Source organism: Pristiophorus japonicus, chromosome 4, assembly GCF_044704955.1.
Source record: "Pristiophorus japonicus isolate sPriJap1 chromosome 4, sPriJap1.hap1, whole genome shotgun sequence".
In the NCBI taxonomy this organism is placed as follows: Eukaryota; Metazoa; Chordata; class Chondrichthyes; family Pristiophoridae; genus Pristiophorus; species Pristiophorus japonicus.
Window position 1 is genome coordinate 156,075,619 of NC_091980.1, and position 24,638 is coordinate 156,100,256.

General features: G+C 44.8%; 1 protein-coding gene across 4 annotated transcripts in view; it reads left to right on the plus strand.

The window, feature by feature from the left end:
* The window catches only part of psen1 (presenilin 1), a 103,821-nt gene extending 81,653 nt beyond the window's left edge, over positions 1 to 22,168 (plus strand). For 3 of the 4 annotated variants that reach the window (XM_070878695.1, XM_070878693.1, XM_070878694.1), the window contains 5 exons: positions 12,282 to 12,380; positions 12,469 to 12,555; positions 16,190 to 16,351; positions 19,191 to 19,309; positions 21,105 to 22,168. In XM_070878695.1, coding sequence (XP_070734796.1) covers positions 12,282 to 12,380; positions 12,469 to 12,555; positions 16,190 to 16,351; positions 19,191 to 19,309; positions 21,105 to 21,260 — 623 coding nt within the window. In that variant the 3' untranslated portion in view covers positions 21,261 to 22,168. The remainder of the gene's footprint in view (positions 1 to 12,281; positions 12,381 to 12,468; positions 12,556 to 16,189; positions 16,352 to 19,190; positions 19,310 to 21,104) is intronic. The other variant, XM_070878696.1, reaches the window with a different exon arrangement.
* The last annotated feature ends 2,470 nt before the right edge of the window (positions 22,169 to 24,638 follow it).

Consider the following 24,638-nt stretch of genomic DNA (forward strand, 5'->3'; position numbering starts at 1 on the left):
ACGAGAGGAAGCTTGCAGGGAACATTAAGATGGACTGCAAAAGCTTCTATAGATATGTAAAGAGAAAAAGGTTAGTAAAGACAAACGTAGGTCCCCTGCAGTCAGAATCAGGGGAAGTCATAATGGGGAACAAAGAAATGGCAGACCAATTGAACAAGTGCTTTGGTTCAGTATTCACTAAGGAGGACACAAGCAACCTTCCGGATATAAAAGGGGTCAGAGGGTCTAGTAAGGAGGAGTAACTGACGAAAATCCTTATTAGTCGGGAAATTGTGTTGGGGGAAAATTGATGGGATTGAAGGCCGATAAATCCCCAGGGCCTGATGGACTGCATCCCAGAGTACTTAAGGAGGTGGCCTTGGAAATAGCGGATGCATTGACAGTCATTTTCCAACATTCCATTGACTCGGGATCAGTTCCTATGGAGTGGAGGGTAGCCAATGTAACCCCACTTTTTAAAAAAGGAGGGAGAGAGTTAACAGGGAATTATAGACCGGTCAGTCTGACATCGGTAGTGGGTAAAATGATGGAATCAATTATTAAGGATGTCATAGCAGCGCATTTGGAAAGAGGTGATATGATAGGTCCAAGTCAGCATGGATTTGTGAAAGGAAAATCATGCTTGACAAATCTTCTGGAATTTTTTGAGGATGTAGAGTGGACAAGGGAGAACCAGTTGATGTGGTATATTTGGACTTTCAGAAGGCTTGCGACAAGGTCCCACACAAGAGATTAATGTGCAAAGTTAAAGCACATCGGATTGGGGGTAGTGTGCTGACATGGATTGAGAACTAGTTGTCAGACAGGAAGCAAAGAGTAGGAGTAAATGGGTACTTTTCAGAATGGCAGGCAGTGACTAGTCGGGTACCACAAGGTTCTGTGCTGGGGCCCCAGCTGTTTACATTGTACATTAATGATTTGGACGAGGGGATTAAATGTACTATCTCCAAATTTACGAATGACACTAAGTTGGGTGGCAGTGTGAGCTGCGAGGAGGATGCTATGAGGCTGCAGAGTGACTTGGATAGGTTAGGTGAGTGGGCAAATGCATGGCAGATGAAGTATAATGTGGATAAATGTGAGGTTATCCACTTTGGTGGTAAAAACAGAGAGACAGACTATTATCTGAATGGTGACAGATTAGGAAAAGGGGAGGTGCAACGAGACCTGGGTGTCATGGTACATCAGTCATTGAAGGTTAGCATGCAGGTACAGCAGGCGGTTAAGAAAGCAAATGGCATATTGGCCTTCATAGCGAGGGGATTTGAGTACAGGGGCAGGGAGGTGTTGCTACAGTTGTACAGGGCCTTGGTGAGGCCACACCTGGAGTATTGTGTACAGTTTTGGTCTCCTAACTTGACGAAGGACATTCTTGCTATTGAGGGAGTACAGCGAAGGTTCACCAGACTGATTCCCGGGATGGCGGGACTGACCTATCAAGAAAGACTGGATCAACTGGGCTTGTATTCACTGGAGTTCAGAAGAATGAGAGGGGATCTCATAGAAACGTTTAAAATTCTGATGGGTTCAGACAGGTTAGATGCAGGAAGAATGTTCCCAATGTTGGGGAAGTCCAGAACCAGGGGTCACAGTCTAAGGATAAGGGGTAAGCCATTTAGGACCAAGATGAGGAGAAACTTCTTCACCCAAAGAGTGGTGAACCTGTGGAATTCTCTACCACAGAAAGTTGTTGAGGCCAATTCACTAAATATATTCAAAAAGGAGTTCGATGAAGTCCTTACTACTAGGGGGATCAAGGGGTATGGCGAGAAAGCAGGAATGGGGTACTGAAGTTGCATGTTCAGCCATGAACTCATTGAATGGCGGTGCAGGCTCGAAGAGCCGAATGGCCTACTCCTGCACCTATTTTCTATGTTTAACTCTTGCATTCGTCTGGTTATTGTTATACTAGCTAAATTGCTTTAATAATTTGTGGAGTAAGTCCAACATCTCCTTGATTGTGCAACCAGCACCAAAATTGTATTATGAAATGGGCTAGTGAAACCACGCGGGAGAGAAAGAAAGGCAGACTTGCATTTATATAGCGCCTTTCACAACCTCAGGACGTCCTAAAGTGCTTCACAGCTAATGAAGCACTTTTGAAGTGTAGTCACTGTTGTAATGTAGAAAACGTTGCAAACAATTTATACACAGCAAGCTCCCACACACAGCAATGTAATAATGACCAGATAATCTGGGGAGGTTTTTTAGTGATTGAGAGATAAATATTGGCCCGGAAATGGTCTCAACATGCATGCTTGGTCATTATTGATATTTTCAACCTGAGCTCACAGCCCCCTATCCTCCCCATCACAAAGACCGCCTACTTCCACCTCTAACAGGCTCTACAACACCAAAGCTGTCCTGGCCGACCTCCCATTCACCACCTTCTGTCAACTTCAGCTCATCCAAAACCTCACTGCCCGTATCCTAACTCTCACCAGGTTCAGCTAATCCATCAAACCTGCACTCACTGACCTGTATAGGCTTCTGGCTCCCCAGTCCCTCTATTTTAAAATTTGAAAATTATATATTCATGTGTTTAAAATGGAGGGGTTTTGACAGAGTAGATAAAGAGAAACTTTCCACTGGCAGGAGGATCAATGACCAGAGGACACAGATTTCAGGTAAGTGACAAAAGACCCAGAGGTGAGATGAGGCATTCAGCACAGGCACGATGGGCCGAATGGCCTCCTTCTGTGCAGTATCATTCCAAGATTTTTCTTTTACATAATGCAGTGCATAAAAGGGTGGTGGAAGCAGATTAAATAGCTTTCAAAAGGGATTGTTGTATATTCTAAAATAGGAAAAGCTTTCAGATCTATGAGGAAAGATCAAGGGAGTGGGCCAAATTGGACAGCTCTTTCAAAGAGCCGACACAGGCACGATGGGCCGAATGGCGGCCTCTTGTGCTGTATGATCCTGTTACCTTTAAATCCTGCTGTGGCCTTGCCCCTCCCCACCTCTAACCTTATGCAACCCCTGCCCCAAACTCGCCGTTCATTTAACTTTGGCCTGTTGTACGTTTCCCCCTTCACCCCGCCATTGGCGAACGTGCCTTCAGCCGCCTAGGCTCAATGCTCTGGAATTCTGTCCCGAAACCCTTCTGTGCCTCTACCTTTCTCTCCTATAAGACCTTCCTTAAAACCCACTTCTGACCAAGCTTTTGGTCAGCTCTCCCGATATCTCCTCCAAATGGCTTCACGTCCATTTTTTGATTATACTTCTGTGTGAAGTATTTTGAGGATGTTTATCTACATTAAAAGCACGATATAAAGATAGATTGATTGGCCTTGGAATGGGTACAGCCCAGATTCACCAGAATTATATCAGGGCTTAGAGTTAATGAGGCCAGTTTGCATAAATTTGATTTATATTCCTTCAGTTTAGATGGTTGAGGGGTGATCTAATTGAAATGTATGCACAGAGAAATGGTTTCATCAGAACATAACATAAGAATTAGGAACAGGAGTAGGCCATCTAGCCCCTCGAGCCTGCTCCGCCATTCAACAAGATCATGGCTGATCTGGCCGTGGACTCAGCTCCACTTACCCGTCCGCTCCCCATAACGCTTAATTCCCTTATTGGTTAAAAATCCATCTATCTGTGATTTGAATACATTCAATGAGCTAGCCTCAACTGCTTCCTTGGGCAGAGAATTCCACAGATTCACAACCCTCTGGGAGAAGAAATTCCTTCTCAACTCGGTTTTAAATTGACTCCCCCGTATTTTGAGGCTGTGCCCCCTAGTTCTAGTCTCCCCGACCAGTGGAAACAACCTCACTGCCTCTATCTTGTCTATCCCTTTCATTATTTTAAATGTTTCTATAAGATCACCCCTCATCCTTCTGAACTCCAACGAGTAAAGACCCAGTCTACTCAATCTATCATCATAAGGTAACCCCCTCATCTCCGGAATCAGCCGAGTGAATCGTCTCTGTACCCGCTCCAAAGCTAGTATATCCTTAAGTAAGGTGACCAAAACTGCACGCAGTACTCCAGGTGCGGTCTCACCAATACCCTATACAGTTGCAGCAGGACCTCCCTGCTTTTGTACTCCATCCCTCTCGCAATGAAGGCCAACATTCCATTCGCCTTTCTGATTACTGCTGCACCTGCAAACTAACTTTTTGGGATTTTCCAAAAGAGTTTCATGCACAAGGACCCCCAGGTCCCTCTGCACCGCAGCATGTTGTAATTTCCCCCCATTCAAATAATATTCCCTTTTACTGTTTTTTTTTCCCCAAGGTGGATGACCTCACATTTTCCAACATTGTATTCCATCTGCCAAACCTTAGCCCATTCGCTTAACCTATCTAAATCTCTTTGCAGCCTCTCTGTGTCCTCTACCCAACCCGCTTTCCCACTAATCTTTGTGTCATCTGCAAATTTTGTTACACTACACTCTGTCCCCTCTTCCAGGTCATCTATGTATATTGTAAACAGTTGTGGTGCCAGCACCGATCCCTGTGGCACACCACTAACCACCGATTTCCAACCCGAAAAGGACCCATTTATCCCGACTCTCTGCTTTCTGATAGCCAGCCAATTCTCTATCCATGCTAATACATTTCCTCTGACTCCGCGTACCTTTATCTTCTGCAGTAACCTTTTGTGTGGCACCTTATCGAATGCCTTTTGGAAATCTAAATACACCACATCCATCGGTATACCTCTATCCACCATGCTCGTTATATCCTCAAAGAATTCCAGTAAGTTAGTTAAACATGATTTCCCTTTCATGAATCCATGCTGCGTCTGCTTGATTGCACTATTCCTATCTCGATGTCCCGCTATTTCTTCCTTAATGATGGTTTCAAGCATTTTCCACACTACAGATGTTAAACTAACCGGCCTATGGTTACCTGCCTTTTGTCTGCCCCCTTTTTTAAACAGAGGCGTTACATTAGCTGCTTTCCAATTTGCTGGTACCTCCCCAGAGTCCAGAGAATTTTGGTAGATTATAACAAATGCATCTGCTATAACTTCCGCCATCTCTTTTAATACCCTGGGATGCATTTCATCAGGACCAGGGGACTTGTCTACCTTGAGTCCCATTAGCCTGTCCAGCACTACCCCCCGAGTGATAATGATTGTCTCAAGGTCCTCCCTTCCCACATTCCTGTGACCAGCAATTTTTGGCATGGTTTTTGTGTCTTCCACTGTGAAGACCGAAGCAAAATAATTGTTTTAGGTCTCAGCCATTTCCACATTTCCCATTATTAAATCCTCCTCATCTTCTAAGGGACCAACATTTACTTTAGTCACTTTTTTCCGTTTTATATATCTGTAAAAGCTTTTACTATCTGTTTTTATGTTTTGCGCAAGTTTACCTTCGTAATCTATCTTTCCTTTCTTTATTGCTTTCTTCGTCATTCTTTGCTGTCGTTTAAAATTTTCCCAATCTTCTAGTTTCCCACTAACCTTGGCCACCTTATACGCATTGGTTTTTAATTTGATACTCTCCTTTATTTCCTTGGTTATCCACGGCTGGTTATCTCTTCTCTTACTGCCCTTCTTTTTCACTGGAATATATTTTTGTTGAGCATTGTGAAAGAGCTCCTGAAAAGTCCTCCACTGTTCCTCAATTGTGCCACCGTTTAGTCTGTGTTTCGAGTCTACTTTAGCCAACTCTGCCCTCATCCCACTGTAGTCCCCTTTGTTTAAGCATAGTACGCTCTTTTGAGACACTACTTCCTCACCCTCAATCTGTATTACAAATTCAATCATACTGTGATCACTCATTCCGAGAGGATCTTTTACTAGGAGATCGTTTATTATTCCTGTCTCATTACACAGGACCAGATCTAAGATAGCTTGCTCCCTTGTAGGTTCTGCAACATACTGTTCTAAGAAACAATCCCGTATGCATTCTATGAATTCCTCTTCCAGGCTACCCCGTGCGATTTGATTTGTCCAATAGATATGTAGGTTAAAATCCCCCATGATTACTGCCGTTCCTTTTTCACATGCCTCCATTATTCCCTTGATTATTGCCCGCCCCACCGTGAAGTTATTATTTGGGGGCCTATAAACTACGCCCACCAGTGGCTTTTTCCCCTTACTATCTCTAATCTCCACCCACAATGATTCAACCTTTTGTTCATTAGAGCCAATATCGTGTCTCACAACTGCCCCGATATCATCCTTTATTAACAGAGCTACCCCACCTCCTTTCCCTTCTTGTCTATCTTTCCGAATCGTCAGATACCCCTGTATGTTTAATTCCCAGTCTTGGCCACCCTGCAACCACGTTTCTGTAATGGCCACCAAATCATACCCATTTGTAATGATTTGTGCCGTCAACTCATTTACTTTATTTCGAATGCTGCATGCGTTTAGGTAAAGTGTTTTAATACTAGTTTTTAAACCATGATTTTTAGTTTTGACCCCTCCTGCAGCCCCTTTATATTCAGTGGCCCTTTTTGTCTTTTTGCCTTGGGTTTCTCTGGCCTCCACTTTTACTCATCTCCTTTCTGTCTTTTGCTTTTGTCTCCTTTTTGTTTCCCTCTGTCTCCCTGCATTGATTCCCTTCTTGCTGCACCACTGCTCAAACCACGTATTCATCTGAGCTATCCTGCGATTCCTACTCTGACTAGCACGTGGCACTGGTAGCAATCCCGAGATTACTACTTTTGAGGTCCTACTTTTTAATTTAGCTCCTAGCTCCTTAAATTCGTCTCGTCGGACCTCATCCCTTTTTTTACCTATATCATTGGTACCAATGTGCACCACGACAACTGGCTATTCACCCTCTCTTTTCAGAATGTCCTGAAATATCCTTGACCCTTGCACCAGGGAGGCAACATACCATCCTGGAGTCTTGGTTGCGGCCGCAGAAACGCCTATCTATTCCCCTTACAATCGAATCCCCTATCACTATTGCTCTCCCACTCTTTTTCCTGCCCTCCTGTGCAGCAGAGCCAGCCACGGTGCCATGAACTTGGCTGCTGCTGCCCTCCCCTGATGAGTCAACCCCCTCAACAGCACTCAAAACGGTGTATCTGTTTTGCAGGGGGATGACCGCAGGGGACCCCTGCACTACCTTCCTTGCACTGCTCTTCCTTGCACTGCTCTTCCTGCTGGTCTTCCATTCCCTAGCTAGCTGTGGACCCTTCACCTGCGGTAAGACCAACTCGCTACACATGCTACTCACGTCATTCTCAGCATCGTGGATGCTGCAGAGTGAATCCACCCTTCAACTCCAATTCCGCACCGCGGACCGTCGGGAGCTGGAGGCGGATACACTTCCCGCACACGTAGTCATCAGGGACACCTGAAGTGTCCCTGAGTTCCCACATGTACAAGAGGAGCATATCACGTGACCGCGCTCTCCTGCCATGACTTAACCCTTAGATCCACTTAAATTGGCAACAACAATGCTAAAGTTTACTCACTGTTATAGAAGAGAAAAAAGAAAAACTACTCACCAATCACCAGCCAATCACTTACACCTTTCTGTTTCTTTCTACTTTTTTGCCTTCTCCCTGTAGCTGCACAAGCGACGCCTCTCCACGCACCTCCCGACCTTTTCTAGGCCTCACCAACGGACTCACGCTGCTCCCGGCTCTGGTCGGGGAACCCAGAGCAATGGAGCATATCCTTAAAATTAGAGCTAAGCTGTTCAGAGGTGAAATTGGGCATTACCTTTTCATACAGAGGGTAGGGGAAATCTGCAATTCTTTCCCTGCCCCTGCACCCTCCCCCACCCCCACACCCCCCCAACTAAGCTGTGGATGCTGCTGAGGAACAAATGGAGTTTAAGAATGAGATGAACAGATTTGTTTTGGTAAAGCGATTGTGGGATATGAATCAAATGGAGTTGAGGTGCAGATCAGCAATGATCTAATTGAATGGTGGAACAGGCTCGAGGGGCTGAATGGCTTCCTATGCTTCCTATAATGGTTCATCCTCCTTCTCCAAGTTATTGGGCTGCAAATTCCGGCCTCCCCGGGTGGGTACGATGTGCGCATGGACCCAGCGAGGCCTCGCAAAAGCCGATTCTCAGCGCGCAATGCGCATGTGCCAAAGACCAGCTTTTCCGATCGGTCAAGATTTCTCCGCAGGAAGGTCATCCACGGGGCAGAGATTAGGCTATTTGCCCAACTCTTGCCCAGCGAATGTCCTTCAAACTTTTACGCCTGGTAAAAGCAAACGCATAGCATAACACTTTAAAAACATATAAAAATTAAATTAAAACAATCATTTTTGTATTTAAAAACCCTGTCCCTGTAAGTTTATTTTTAACCCTATTAACACACATTAAACAAAATTCTCCCAAAAATGTTTTTTTTCCAAAACATTTAATTACATTTAATTTCAATTAATTTTGAATATGTGAAGTTTTATTTATTATGCTGTTTTTGGGTGTTTTAGAGTCTTTTCTCATTGATAGTAATGGGAGCCCATACAAACACAGCTCCCATTTTTATCAATGAGAATATTGCATAATGATCGGTGATCCAGGCTCACGTGACTCCAGCATGTATGTATGTACGTGAAAGACATTTCCCCGTGCGCTGCGCACAGAATCTAGGCCTCCGACCGGAATCCTACATTCCTCCGGGACCACCAGGTACTTTCATAGATTTTTTCGGGTCGGAGGCGTTCGCCGAAGGAAAGCTTCTGACCGCAATTTTCCCCCATTGTGTGTGGTGTTCTGCGTTCTGCAAATAGCAGTTACATTGTCACTCACTTGCACTGCGGGGTACAGAAGGACTGGGAATACATTCTTCAATGTGATGATATAGGTATTAATGTGTCTTTATTTCCCTCCACTTGAACTAAAGAAATAAAGGACGGTATACAATTTAAAAACAAGGGCATACAATGTGGCCAAAACTAGTGGGAGGACTGAAGATTGGGAAGCATTTAAAAGCCAATAAAGAATGACTAAAAAAAATGATTAAGAAAGGGAAGATAGACTATGAAAGTAAACTAGCATGAAATATAAAAACAGATAGCAAGAGTTTCTATAGGTATATAAAAAGGAAAAGAGTGGCTAGAGTAAATGTTGCCCCCTTAGAGGAAGAGACCGTGGAATTAGTAATGGGGAACATGGAGATAGCAGAAACTCTGAACAAATATTTTGTATCAGTCTTTAGGGTAGGGGACACTAATAATATTCCAACAGTGGATAGTCAAGGGGCTATTGGGGGGGGGGGGGGTGGAGCGGAGGAACTTAACACAATCACTAAGAAGGTGGTACTCAGTAAGATAATGGAACTAAAGGCAGATAAATCTCCTGGACCTGATGGCTTGCATCCTAGGGTCTTAAGAGAAGTAGCGGCAGGGATAGTGGATGCATTGGTTGTAATTTACCAAAATTCCCTGGATTCTGGGGAGGTCCCAGCAGATTGGAAAACTACAAATGTAACGTCCTTATTTAAAAAAGGAGGCAGACAAAAAGCAGGAAACTATAGATCAGTTAGCCTAACATCTGTGGTTGGGAAAATGTTGGAGTCCATTATTAAAGCAGCAGTAGCAGGACATTTGGAAAAGCAAAATTCGGTCAGGCAGAGTCAGCATGAATTTATGAAGGGGAAGTCATGTTTGACAAATTTTCTAGGATTCTTTGAGGATGTAACGAACAGGGTGGTTAAAGGGGAACCAGTGGATGTGGTGTATTTGGACTTCCAGAAGGCATTTAACAAGGTACCACATAAAAGGTTACTGCACAAGATAAAAGGTCACGGGGTTGGGGGTAATATATTAGCATGGATAGAAGATTGGCTAACGAACAGAAAACAGAGAGTAGGGATAAATGGTTCATTCTCGGGTTGGCAATCCGTAACCAGTGGGGTGCCGCAGGGATCAGTGCTGGAACCCCAACTATTCACAATCTATATTAATGACTTGAAGGAAGATACTGAGTGTAACGTAGCCAAGTTTGCTGACGATACAAAGATGGGAGGAAAAGCAATGTGTGAGGAAGATACACACAATCTGCAAAAGGACATAGACAGGCTAAGTGAGTGGGCAAAAATTTGGCAGATGGAGTATAATGTTGGAAAGTGTGAGGTCATGTACTTTGGCAGAAAAAAAATCAAAGTGCAAGTTATTATTTAAATAGAGAAAGATTGCAAAGTGCTACAGTACAGCGGGACCTGGGGGTACTTGTGCATGAAACACAAAAGGATAGTATGTAGGTACAGCAAGTGATCAGGAAGGCCAATGGTATCTTGGCCTTTATTGCAAAGGGGATGGAGTATAAAAGCAGGGAAGTCTTGCTACAGTTGTACAGGGTACTGGTGAGGCCACACTGGGATATTGCGTGCAGTTTTGGTTTCCATATTTACGAAAGGATATACTTGCTTTGGAGTCAGTTCAGAGAAGGTTCACTAGGTTGATTCCAGAGATGAGGGGGTTGACTTATGAGAAAAGGTTGAGTAGGTTGGGCCTCTACTCATTGGAATTCAGAAGAATGAGAGGTGATCTTATCGAAATGTATAAGATTATGAGGGAGCTTGACAAGGTGGATGCAGAGACGATGTTTCCACATAGGGGAGACTAGAACTAGAGGGCATACTCTTAGAATAAGGGGCCGCCCATTTAAAACTGAACTGAGGAGAAATTGCTTGAGGGTTGTGGATCTGTGGAATTCGCTGCCTTAGAGAGCTGTGGAAACTGGGACATTGAATAAATTTAAGACAGAAATAGACAGTTTCTTAAATGATAAGGGGTTATGGAGAGCGGGCAGGGAAGTGGAGCTGAGTCCGTGATCAGATCAGCCATGATCGTATTAAATGGCGGAGCAGGCTCGAGGGGCCATAGGGCCTACTCCTGCTTCTACTTCTTATGTTCTTATAAGCTAATCAGTTACTGATAAGTAGGTTTAATTATTTTAAAATTCACGGTCGCAGTGCCATTGAAATGTTAGCTGTGGAAGGCAATGACAAGATCAGTCCAAGTCAGCATGGATTTATGAAAGGGAAATCATGCTTGAAAAATCTTCTAGAATTTTTTGAGGATGTAACTAGTAGAGTGGACAAGGGAGAACCAGTGGATGTAGTGTATTTGGACTTTCAAAAGGCTTTGGACAAGGTCCAACACAAGAGAGTAGTGTGCAAAATTAAAGCACATGTTATTGGGGGTAATGCATTGACATGGATAGAAAACTGGTTGGCAGACACGAAGCAGAGAGTCGGAATAAACGGGTCCTTTTCAGAATGGCAGACAGTGACCAGTGGGGTTGCCGATTGGTTGAGTGCTGGGATCCCAGCTATTTACAATATACATCAATGATTTAGATGAAGAAATTGAATGTATTATCTCCAAGTTTGCAGATGACACTAAGCTGGGTGGCGGTGTGCACTGTGAAGAGCCTGCAAGGTGACTTGGACAGGTTAGGTGAGTGGGCAAATGCATGGCAGATGCAGTATAAGGTGGATAAATGTGAGGTTATCCACTTTGGTGGCAAAAACAGGAAGACAGAATATTATCTGAATGGTGACAGATTAGGAAAAGGGGAGATGCAACGAGACCTTGGTGTCCATGGTACATCAGTCATTGAAGGTTGGCATGCAGGTACAGCAGGCGGTGAAGAAGGCAAATGACATGTTGGCCTTCATAGCTAGAGAATTTGAGTATAGGAGCAGGGAGGTCTTACTACACTTGTACAGAGCCTTGGTGAGGCCACACCTAGAATATTGTGTTCAGTTTTGGTCTCCTAATCTGAGGAAGGACGTTCTTGCTATTGAGGGAGTACAGCGAAGGTTCACCAGATTGATTCCCAGAATGGCAGGACTGACATATGAGGAGAGTCTGGATCAACTGGGCTTGGATCCACTGGAGTTTAGAAGAATGAGAGGGGATCTTATAGAAACATATAAAATTCTGATGGGATTGGACAGGTTAGAGGCAGGAAGAATGTTCCCATTGCTGGGGAGTTCCAGAACCAGGGGTCACAGTCTAAGAATAAGGAGTAAGCCATTTAGGACAGAGATGAGGAGAAACTTCTTCACTCAGGTTAACCTGTAGAATTCTCTACCGCAGAAAGTTGTTGAAGCCAGTTCATTCAAGAGGGAGTTGGATATGGCCCTTACGACCAAAGGGATCAAGGGGTATGGAGAGAAAGCAGGAAAGGGGTACTGAGGTTGAATGATCAGCCATGATCTTATTGAATGTCGGTGCAGGCTCGAAGAGCCGAATTGCCTGCTCCTGTACCTAATTTCTATGTTTCTATGTTTAGAGTATGAGAACTGTTTTAATTCAATTTGCATGTAACTTTTCCATCAAATGATGGTCCACGGTTTGTATTGAGCAAGCGTTGTGTTTTTCAGATCTGGTGGCGGTGCTATGCCCCAAGGGCCCCTTGCGGATTCTAGTCGAGACTGCACAAGAGAGAAATGAACCGATATTTCCAGCTCTGATCTATTCCTGTAAGCTCCGATTTTATTTTTTTCATTTTGACTCTTTGACTGAAAGTCTCAGTGCACTGGTTTAACTCTCCTGTTTGGTCTTGCATAGCGACAATGGTATGGCTAGTTAACATGGCGGATGTTGATCCAGAAGCAAGGCCAGGCCCTCCGAACGATTCTGGTTCTGCACCTCACGGCGAGTACAAATTTTGTTTTGCTAAACTTTATTGAAAACTTCCAAGTAAAGTAAAATCACCATTCAATATGTAAGTTGTATAATAAAACCGTACAAATCAGACACATTGTTTCACCTCTCTAATTCTGTCCTTGTTAGTGTTGCTTTTCTTTTATGAATAATGTTTATATAATATTTTCTTTCAATTGCAATGTGCAAAAATACCTGCCCAAATAGCAGAGGAAGGCTTTTATTAATCTTTTGCAACAAGCTATAATCTTAAAAAGTTGCTGAGGTTTGGAAAACAGATAATTAAAAGGGAATGCTTCAGATAAGTACAATAAATAATTTATGCTATCCCCGCCTTCAACCTTTTGCCATTTGTCTGTTATGCCTTTCATGTTTATAAGTTCATGGGTGTCCTGTGCTCGATCAGAAGATAGACACAGTTAAGGAAAGTCATTCGGTCTGTCTTAACTCGTTCAATCCCACTCTCAATTACATCATACAACTGTTAAATAGTTTGAGTTTCACTTCCATTACTCTACCTGTAAGTCCTTGATCCCTTTTTCTGTGAGAAAGAGCCTCCTGTCTTAAATTTGCCATCTACCAATTTGAACCTGTGTTCCCTTGTGTTGCTGTTGTCATTTCAGATAAAATAGTGTTAGCGGTTGTTAGAATATTTTAAAGTGGTTTAAATGGTCAGAGTATCCCAACATGCTTTGCTTTAGCATTTTAGCCAGAGTATGAATGTGAGAGGGCGGGGGAAGGGAAAATTAAATCTCGTCTCTATGAGCAACGACAGTTTGCAAACTCAATAGACAGAGAATGATAAACTCCCAGGTCAAGAGATGGCTCATACCAAGGTAAGGGACTATTTGCTGAGACCACATACCACAGTAAAAGGGAAAGATTGGCCTACGCATTACAGTACAATAAACTAAACTAGTAGGATAGAATTGGAGACAGAAAAGATTAGAACGTGGGGAAGCAGCTCAAACGTGCACCTACGCATACGGTTGGGCGTAGGTTTTTTTTATTAGTCCATGGGATGTGGGCGTCACTGGTAAGGCCAGCATTTATTGCCCATCCCTAATTGCCCTCGAGAATATGATGGTGATCCGCCGCCTTAAAACAGCCGCAGTCCATGTGGTGAAAGTGCTCCCACAATGCTGTTAGGGAGGGAGTTCCAGGATTTTGACCCAGCGACGATGAAAGAGCGGTGATTATATTTCCAAGTCAGGCTGGTGTGTGACTTGGAGGCGATGCTGTTCCCATACGCCTGCTGCCCTTGTCCTACTAGGTGGCAGAGGTCGTGAGTTTTGGAGATGCTGTTGAAGAAGCCTTGGCGAGTTGCTGTAGTGCATCTTGTAGATGGTACACACTGCAGCTACGGTGCGTTGGTGATGGAGGGAGTGAATGTTTAAGGTGGTGGATGGGGTGCCGATCAAGCAGCTGCTTTGACCTGGATGGTGTCGAGCTTCTTGAGTGTTGTTGGAGCTGTACTCATCCAGGCAAGTGGAGAGTATTCCATCATGCTCCTGACTTACGTACTTCACTGTAGTCACCTCCTAGCAAGGCAACAGGAAGCTTGTTTCTGCAGTCTGTCCTTGTAAGTCCTCTGATGCTAATGATCAGTCTCGTGATTCTCTTCTGCACGAGCTCCAGGGCATTGGATATCTCCCTTGAGCCTCCGCAACCAAAACTGGATAGAGTCTAACCAGAGTACAATACAGTTTAAGCAACTTGTTTGCTGCGCTCCTCCAATTCTGGTCTCTTGAGCAGCCCAATTTTCATTGCACCATAAGGCCGCTGTATAAATGCAAGTAGTTTTAACTCCGTATTTCAGCGTTCTATTTATTATTTAGGTATTGGGTGCAAATGCTCAAAAGCAGACATTTTTGTCCTGAACTCTGCCACAAATGTCTGTGAAGTCAAAAGTTCTCAAAGTTGATTAGATGTACAGCAAATGAGAAAACCCTTGTCCTGTCTTACAATAGCATGTCAACTCCTCCACATTGAACATAGGGCTCTCTGCAGTATGCTGCAAGCTACAGGAAGAAAAAGCAGAGAAATTCCGATGCTCATCCCTACTCTGGTTTCTCCAACAGATTGATGCGTCCTACTCTGTGTATTTAGCTTTTAGAAAAGAAATGCCAGTTATTGTAAAGCACTATCTTCAAGTCTCCCAGCTGAAGTTTTACCAATAACCAGCGTGGTTGGTGGCACACACATTTTGTTCATGAGGGGGCAGGGTCTCTTTGATTGCCCGACTTAACTCCCTTGAAGGCCTTGGCTTGCTGTAGCCTGGGTGGTGATGGGGCTCTCACGATGACGTCAGAAGCTCCAGATAGTTGACCTGGCAACAATGAAGGAACAGCAAGATATGCCCAAGTGAGAATAGTTGTGGTTAGAAGGGAACTTGTGATGTTGCTCCCATGACGTTGCTCCGCTTGTCCTTCTCAATGATAGAGTTCATGGCGAAGGAAGTCCTGTCAACAATAACTTGCATTTAACTTAGTTAAACATCCCAAGTGGCTTCACGGGAGCGTTGTCAGATAAAACTTGTCAGCAACCCATGAGCTATTACGATAGATGATCAAAAACATGGTCAAAGAGCTACGTTTTATGGAGTGTAGGTTTAGGGAGGGAATTCCAGAGCTTGGGGCCCAGGCAGCTGAAGGCACGGCCACCAATGGCGGGGTGTAAGAAATCGGGGTTGCTCAAGAGGCCAGAATTGGAGGAACGCAGATATCTCGGAGGGTTGTGGGGTTGGAAGAGGTTTACAGAGGTAGAGGGGGGCGAGGGATTTGAACATAAGGATCAGAATTTTAAATTGGGCGTTGCTAGACTGAGAATCAATGTGGGTCAGCGAGCACAATGGTGATGGGCGAACTGTCAACTTAAGCTGCACTCCAACTGTGTACGTTGCATTTTGGTTCAGTATAATTAGGTTGTGTTACTTGTAGACGTGACTAAGATTAAGGCTCAGAATAGTACCAAATGCAGAGCTCTTGGTTATTATTTCAGGCTCCAAGAGTTACTTTTATTCTCTGGAGAAATGAAAGGTATGGTTGTAGAGCCACGGTCTCCTGGATCTTCGAGTGTTTGTCATGGCGGTGGGATCGGAGAGGAATTTCCCAGTCTTTCCAAAATTGGTTGCGGCTTTCTTTTTGCTCTAACCGTTTTTGTATCTCCCAAGGATATTCTATGGTTCCATGCTGGGAGAACAGTAAGAGGTAGAATCATAGAATTGCACAGTGCAGGAGGAGGCCGTTTAGCCCATCGTGCCTGTGCCGGCTCTCTGAAAGAATTATCCAATTAGTTCCACTCCCCTGCTTTTCTCCATAGCCCTGCAGATTTTTCCTTGCCAAGTATTTATCTAATTCTCTTTTGAAAGTTACTACTGAATCTGCTTTCACCACTCTTTGAAGCAGTGCATTCCAGATCACAACAACTCTCTCCAGTTCGCACCATTGACTGGATGGAGCTGGCCAGTGATGCTCTGTACTTGTTCCCCTTTTACAAGGTATGTTGTTCAGCTGAGCCTTGAGCTGATGGGTGCAACAGTCATCAACACAAAGGCCCACAAGTCCAATGAGACTGTGCTAATTTGACCTCGTGGAAATGGTAACTGACGGTAATATTTCTGCAGACCTTGCTCTTAATCAGACTTGTACCGATGATGGAGGGTTCAGCCAAGAGTGGACAGACAACAGAGACACCAGGTTGGGCCCGATGGAATCGACTCAGGAGAGTCGGGCAGCTGTGCAGTCACTGCCAAGCCCTCCAGTGGCAATTGACGATCCAGAAGAGAGTAAGTAACGGCGCCACTGGAAGGAACAGATTGTTAGACTCTCGGCAAGTCCCGCTCACCCATCACCCCCTGTGCTCGCTGACCTACATTGGCTCCAACACCACCATTTCAAAATTCTCATCCTTGCTTTCAAATCCCTCCATGGCCTCACCCCTTCCTATCTCTGTAATCTTCTGTAGCCCTACAACCCTCTGAGATCACTGCTCTCTTCCAGTTCTGGCCTATTGCGCATCATATAGGAGATGGTCTCCAATAAACCCAGTAGAGAATTCAGGAGAAGCTAAATATAAACACATGAGGGAGAAAGGAATAGAAGGGTATGCTGATAGGATGAGATGAAGAGGGGTGGGAGGGGGCTCGTGTGGAGCAGAAACACCAGCAAAGACTGTTGGACCGAGTGGCCTGTTTAAGAACATAAGAATTAGGAGCAGGAGTCAGCCATACAGCTCCTCGAGCCTGCTCCGCCATTTAATAAGATCATGACTGATCTTCAGTCTTAACTCCACTTTCGTGCCCTATCCCCATATCCCTTGATTCCTCAAGTCCAAAAATCTATCCTTGAATATACTCAATGACTGAGCAACCTCAGCACTTTGGGACAGAGAATTCCAAAGATTCACAACCCTGAGTGAAGAAAATCCTCCTCATCTCAGTCTGAAAAGGCCAACCCTGATCCTGAGACTAGTTCTAGACACTCCAGCCAGGGGAAACAATCTCTCAGCATTTATCCTGTCAATCCCTCTCAGAATCTTGTATGTTTCGATGAGATCACCTCTCATTCTTCTAAACGCCAGAGAGAGTACCCAATCTCTCAATAGGACAACCCTCTCATCCCAGGAATCAATCTAGTGAGCCTTTGTTGCACTCCCTCTTAAGGCACGTAGATCCCTTCTTAAGTAAGGAGACCAGAACTGTGCACAGTACTCCAGGTGTGGATCACCAGAGCCCTGTACAATTGTAGCAAGACTTCCTTATTCTCCAACCCTCTAGCAATAAAGGCCAACATGCCATTTGCTTTCCTAATTGCTTGCTGTACCTACATGCTAGCTTTCTGTGTTTCCTGTACGAGGACAACTAAATCTCTCAACACCAATATTTAATCGTTTCTCACCATTTAAAAATATTCTGTTTTTCTGTTGTTCCAAGCAAAGTGAATAACCTCACATTTCCCCACATCTGCCACCTTTTTGCCCACTCACTTGACCTGTCTAAGCAGAGTGTCAAGATAAACGGGTCTTTTTCGGAATGGGAGGCAGTGACTAGTGGAGTGCCGCAGGGCTCAGTGCTGGGACCCCAGCTCTTTACAATATACATTAATGATTTGGATGAAGGAATTGAGTGTAATATCTCCAAGTTTGCAGATGACACTAAACTGGGTGGCAGTGTGAGCTGTGAGGGGGACGCTAAGAGGCTGCAGGGTGACTTGGACAGGTTAGGTGAGTGGGCAAATACATGGCAGATGCAGTATAATGTGGATAAATGTGAGGTTATCCACTTTGGTGGCAAAAAAACACAGGCAGAATATTATCTGAATTGCGGCAGATTAGGAAAAGAGGAGGTGCAATGAGACCTGGGTGTCATGGTTCATCAGTCACTGAAAGTGGGCATGCAGGTACAGCAGGCGATGAAGAAGGCGAATGGCATGTTGGCCTTCATATCTAGGGGGATTTGAGTATAGGAGCAGGGAGGTCTTACTGCAGTTGTACAGGGCCTTGGTGAGGCCTCAGCTGGAATATTGTGTTCAGTTTTGGTCTCCTAATCTGAGGATCGATGTTCTTGCTATTGAGGGAGTGCAGCAAAGGTTCACCAGACTGATTCCAGGGATGGCTGGACTGACACATGAGGAGAGACTGGATCAACTGGGCCTGTATTCACTGGAGTTTAGAAGGATGAGAGGGGATCTCATAGAAACGTATAAGATTCTGATGGGACTGGACAGGTTAGATGCGGGAAGAATGTTCCCAATGTTGGGGAAGTCCAGAACCAGGGGACACAGTATTAGGATAAGGGGTAGGCCATTTAGGACTGAGATGAGGAGAAACTTCTTCACTCAGAGTTGTTAACCTGTGAAATTCCCTACCGCAGAGAGTTGTTGATGCCAGTTCATTGGATATATTCAAGAGGGAGTTAGATATGGCCCTTACGGCTAAAGGGATCAAGAGGTATGGAGAGAAAGCAGGAAAGGGGTACTGAGGTGATGATCAGCCATGATCTTATTGAATGGTGGTGCAGGCTTGAGGGGCTGAATGGCCTACTCCTGAACCTATTTTCTATGTTTGCCTCCTCTACGTCTCCTTCCCCCCCCCCCCCCCAGTCCTGCCTCCGACGCCTCCTTTCCCCCCCCTCGGCGCCTCCTTTCCCCCCCTCGGCTTCTCCTTTCCCCCACCCCCCCGACGCCTCCTTTGTTCCCCCCCCCTCGGACGCCTCCTTGTCGTCGTCCCCCGGACGCCTCCTTTCTTTTCTCCCCGCCTCGCCCCTCCCTCCCTCCCTCCCTCCCTCCGCCTTCGCCAGTTCAGCACTCTGTTTAAGTGCACTCTGTACAGACCGCAGTTTCTGTGCTGTACAGCCGATGCAATTCACATTCAGTGCCAGTGTTGTGTGCATTAACACTGATCGGGCCCTCTGTTTGTAAACTACATAGCTGGAAGTATTTTCGATTTTAAAAGAAAACATTTGTGCAGAAGTAGTTGAGGATGAGCAATTATTGCTCGCCTACTTGTACTGACAATGTAGCCGGACATTCCCTCATCGCTTGTCCTTCCCTCTCCCCTCTACCCCACCTGCCCTTTCAGTTAGTCACTATTTTATTCATCACTGTCAGATTCTGTTTTTATTTAAGGGGGTGTGAAACTTGGTTTAGGCGACTTCATATTCTACAGTGTCCTTGTTGGAAAAGCATCGGCAACAGCAGATGCAGATTGGAATACAACACTGGCCTGCTTTGTAGCAATATTAATTGTGAGTATATCATGGGAATTTCCCACACACTGAAGTAAAAAAATACCGAAAAAAACCTCAGCCAATTGTGGAACATCAACTGTGTAACATGGCAGGATACTAAAGGCACTGACCCTTGCTGCGGTTCAATCCTCTGCTATCTTATCTGAGTCTATTATCTTATTCAGTGTTAACCTTATTCGGTGGGGTAAGCAATTTGACCTCTGCTGAATCTGCTTCTATCCTTCCCTGACGGGTGTCTTCCAGTAAGGGTCACTAGTGGATATTCTGGCTAATAGACGCCTACATTTCTTCAACCCCCTCCTCTTCCTGCCTCCACCACCCTCCCCCCAACCCCGTTCTGCCCCCCCCCCCCCCCCCACTCTGCCTTCTCTCCTCTCTCCTCTTCCCACCCACCCCCGCCAGTGCTCTGCCCTCTCTTCCTTCCCCCCCCCCCCCCACTCTGTCTTCTCTCCCCCAGCTCTGACTTCTTCACCCCCCAACCCCTGCTCTGCCTCTCTCTTTTCCCCCCAACCCCATGGGTTGCTCCTGTTTCCTATGTTCCCCTTAAATGCATCCACCCTATTCATTAAAATATCAGTGGACTTTGTACTTTTATGTTAATAAACTAAATTGAAACTTCTAATTGTTCATAGTGGAATCAGACATTCGAGATAATCTTCTTCCAACCTTCCCTGTAAAATTTGCCTCACCGGGAGGATATAGATCTGAGTCTAACTATTTAGTCAAAGAAACAGAAGCCCCCAATGAGTGAGCCAGATTCAAGGGTGATTGCAGTTTGTTCATTGGTCACAGTGAGTCGAGTGACATTCCAGCAGAACCTTTACACAGCCTTCTTAAAGATGGATAGTCTGCCTTTAAGAAGCTTACCTGTGAGATTGGTACAGCGAGCGGCTCACACACTGAATATTTCTGCTTTAACTAACTTGAGGAGGTTGGATGAAGATCATCTTTCACTCGGCTCTCCTACAGCCTGCGAACAGGATGTCATGTTCAGCTAACTTGATTCAGTGTCATAAGAAGGCTGAGGGGGTCCTAATGGAGGTCTTTAAAGTTATAATAGGGTAGACACAGAGACAATTGCTCCACTTGTCGGGGAGACCCGAACTAAAAGCCATAAATATATGATAGTCACTAATAAATCCAATAAGGAATTCAGGAGATACATCTTTGCCCAGAGTGTGGTTAGAATGTGGAACTTGCTACCACATGGAGCAGTTAAGTCTAATAGTCGATGCATTTAAGGGGAGCATAAGAAATAGGAGCTGGAGTAGGCCATTTAGCCCCTCAAGCCTGCTCTGCCATTTAATAAGGTCATGGCTGATCTGATCTTGGGCTCAGCTCCACTTCCCTGTCTGCTCCCCATAACCCTTTGCTCCCTTATCGCTCAAAAATCTGTCCACCTCCACCTTAAATATATTCAACAACCCAGCCTCCACAGCTCTCTTTTCTTGTGCCCCTAATTTCCTTCATTTTTAAAAATTCTGACCAGAGTGTGAGAATAGGTAACGTTGTAGAGCTGTTGAGTTGGGAGCGGCTTAGCCAGTCACGTGATGGTCACAAGACTCAATAAAACCCCAGCCAGTTGGGTTCAGGGATCCACAATGAGGCCATGCAGTTGTGAGCCTGGTGGATGAACTGGTAATGTGTGGTGTGATTGTTAAACCTTTGTCAATAAACCAACTAGTTCTTAATAGCGATGTGCTGCTGTGAATTCTTAAGCAAAGAACCCATGAAGCAAATACATTACAGGAGGGAATAAGCCAGATTGATAATTTGCCTCTTTGTGTTTCAGGGTTTGTGCCTTACTCTCCTGCTGCTTGCCATCTTTAAGAAGGCTTTACCGGCCCTTCCAATCTCAATTACGTTTGGGCTAGTTTTCTACTTTGCTACAGATAACCTGGTCCGTCCGTTCATGGACCAGCTTGCTCGACATCAGTTTTATATATAGTACCTCCTTTTTTTTGTATTAAAGTGCTTCACACGTACTGTCATGATATAGCCACACTGAGAACTGGAAAAAAGGACTTCTTATAAACAGTGTAACCATATCAGAAGTAGAGAACAATAAATCTGTGTGGATTATAATTACCTGCTCAACTCCTCTGTTTCCAATCCAGTTAACGCCAGTGACGCACTGCCGAAGAAAGTCAGACTTGTGTTTCTGTGGGCCTGGTTGCCATTTTAACATCTCCATGCACTTCTACTGAAGTGTAACCGGTTCAAAGCAGAGAATTGCGGAGGAGTGGGGTGGTGGTGAAAGATCAGCACAGCCTCTTTCTGGATGCACTGTTTCTGTACATAGTGTTACAACGCACTGAAAACAAACTGTCTCTGCATTGATTTTCCAAAATGTTCCTTCACTTTGCCATGTAAATGATTTTTGTACTTTAACAAAGGCTTTCCATGCTGGTGGTGGCCCCCTTTAAGTAAACACATGCCTTGAATAGACACACCATAAACTTTATTTCACCCCGAATTGAACTTTTTATTTCCAAATTAGTGGTTAAACTAACATCAATGTACTTTTGAACTAAAAACAGGAAATGCTGGAAATATTCAGCGGGTCAGTCAGTATCTGTGCAGGGAGCAAGGCAGGGTTAAAGTTCCAGGTCAATGACTGCACCCCCTGAAGATTTCTTAGTTTTCTGTGCTCTTTCAGATTTCCAGCAACAGCGATATTTTGCTTTTTGTACCGATGTACTTTATTTTTTTTAAAGTTTATACAGATTTTGTGATGTTTTGAGAAGATGCACACAAATGTATCAAATCTCTTTGTCGGGTTCTTGGTGGAACCGATTGGACTTTCTTCTTTTTGGTCCTTAATTAGCAGCAATTAAAAGTTAGTTGTACACTGGAGTTTTGCCTCTTGCTTTCTTCCTTCTATGGGTCAAGGTTAATAATCCCCATTGTCCAATGGCGAGGACTGGGGTCCGCAGGAAATGCTGGCGTTTTCCGCAGGAAGTGAGGGAGACATGGGATGTAATCGAGGTGTTTAAAATGATTAAAGGATTAGATCGCACTTTTTCGCACACAAAAAGTAGTGGAAATCTGGAACACTTCCTCAAAAGGCTGTGGATGCTTGGGGTCAGTTGAAGCTTTCAAGACTTGAGATCGATAGATTTGTTAGGTAAAGGTAGCGAGATGTGGCACATCATCATCATAGGCAGTCCCTCGGAATCGAGGAAGACCTGCTTCCACTCTTAAAATGTGTTCTTGGGCAACTGAACAGTCCAATATGAGAACCGCAGTCCCTGTCGCAGGTGGGACAGATAGTCGTTGAATTAAAGGGTGGGTGGCCGCTCCTTCCGCTGCCTGCGCTTGATTTCTGCATGCTCTCGGTGATGAGACTCGAGGTGCTCAGAGCCCTCCCAGATGTACTTCCTCCACTTAGGGCAGTCTTTGGCCAGGGTCTCCCAGGTGTCAGGGATGTTGCACTTCCATCAGGGAGGCTTTGAGGGTGTCCTTGTAACGTTTCCTCTGCCTGTCTTTGGCTCGCTTGCCGTGAAGGAGTTCCGAGTAGAGGTGGGTAAATGCAGTCATGGTACAGATGAGCCGTGATCTGATTAAAGGGCAGTACAGGCTCAAGGGGCTGAATGGCCTCCCCTTGTCCCAAGATGAGTCTGCCCAAATACGGCTGGTACATTCAAAGGACATGCGAATGATAGCATATGTTCCTGGTGTTCAAGAATTGCCAAGCTGTGGAGTGAGCCGTTTTAGAGTCCATGGGGTGGGTGTGACTTGTTCAACTGATCACAGGCTAACACACTGCATAGCCTGAAGCAGCTGGTGGAATAATCTACAATTATTTTGAGACCTACTGAGGCACAGTGACCAGTTGGATCCAAAATTGGCTCAGTGGCAGGAAGTAAAGGGTAATGGTTGATGGGTGTTTTTGTGATTGGAATGTTGTTTCCAGTGGGGTTCCGCAGGGCTCAGTACTCGGCCCTTTGATTTTTGTGGTAAATATCAATGATTTAGACTTGAATGTTGGGGGTATGATTAGAAGTTTGCAGATGATACAGAAATTGGCCGTGTGGTTGGTAATGAAGAAAAAAAGCTGTAAACTGTAGGAAGACATTGATGAACTGGTCAGGTGGGCAGAACAGTGGCAAATGGAATTCAATCTGGAGAAGTGTGAGGTAATGCATTTGGGGAGGGCTAACAAGGCAAGGGAATACACATTAAATGGTAGGACACTGAGAAGTGTAGAGGAACAAAGGGACCTTGGAGTGCAGGTCCACAGATCCCTGAAGGTAGTAGGCCAGGTAGATAAGGTGGTTAAGAAGACACAGCTGAGGCATAGAATACAAAAGCAGGGAGGTTATGTTTGGAACACTAGTTTGTCCACAGCTGGAGTACTGCGCGCAGTTCTGGTCACCGCATTACAGGAAAGATGTGATTACACTGGAGAGGGTGCAGAGGAGATTTATGAGGATGTTGCCTGGATGGGAGAATTTTAGCTATGAGGAAAGATTGGATAGGCTGGATTTGTTTTCTTTGGAATAGAGACGGTTGAGGGGAGACCTTATTGAGGTGTGTAAAATTATGAGGGGCCTAGATAAAGTGGATAGGAAGGACCTATTTCCCTTAGCAGAGGGGTCAACAACCAGGGGGCATAGATTTAAAGTAATTGGTAGGAGATTTAGAAGGGATTTGAGGAGAATTTTTTTTTGCTCACGGTGTTGGGGGTCTGGAACTCACTGCCTGAAAGGGTGGTAGAGGCAGAAACCCTCCCCACATTTAAAAAGTACTCGGATATGCACTTGAAGTGCCGTAACCTACAGGGCTACGGACAGAGAGCTGGAAATTGGGATTCGACTGGAATGCTCTTTATCGGCCGGCGTGGACACGATGGCCTGAAATGGCCTCCTTCCGTGCTGTAAGTTTTATTTCTGTGATACTGACCTCGCTACATTGGCAGCCAATGTACACAAACCCTCACCACTTCCTGACACGGGCAATCCTGCAGCAATTCCAATCAAAGCATGTTAAGTTTCTGGCTCCGGCTTCATATTGTCTAACTCTTGCAACATTTAAGATCATTCCAAACTATTTTGGGTTTTTCTTGGCATCTTTTGCTCAAAATTCAAGCTTATCCTGCTGTGCTGCTGTTAAATTTGATTTAAAAAGAGTGCCACTTCCTGCTCCACATTCAGTAGGACAGAGGAAGAGAATTGAAGAACTTTGCCACAGAACACCTTTCCCCCGGTGATATCTGGCTGGTCTGAATTCTTTCCGATTCTTCAACTACTACAGAATGCATCTACTGTACTGTTGGTGCACCGCAGTTTAGTTTGTAGTGTAAACGTGTCCTTGAAGAAGCAGA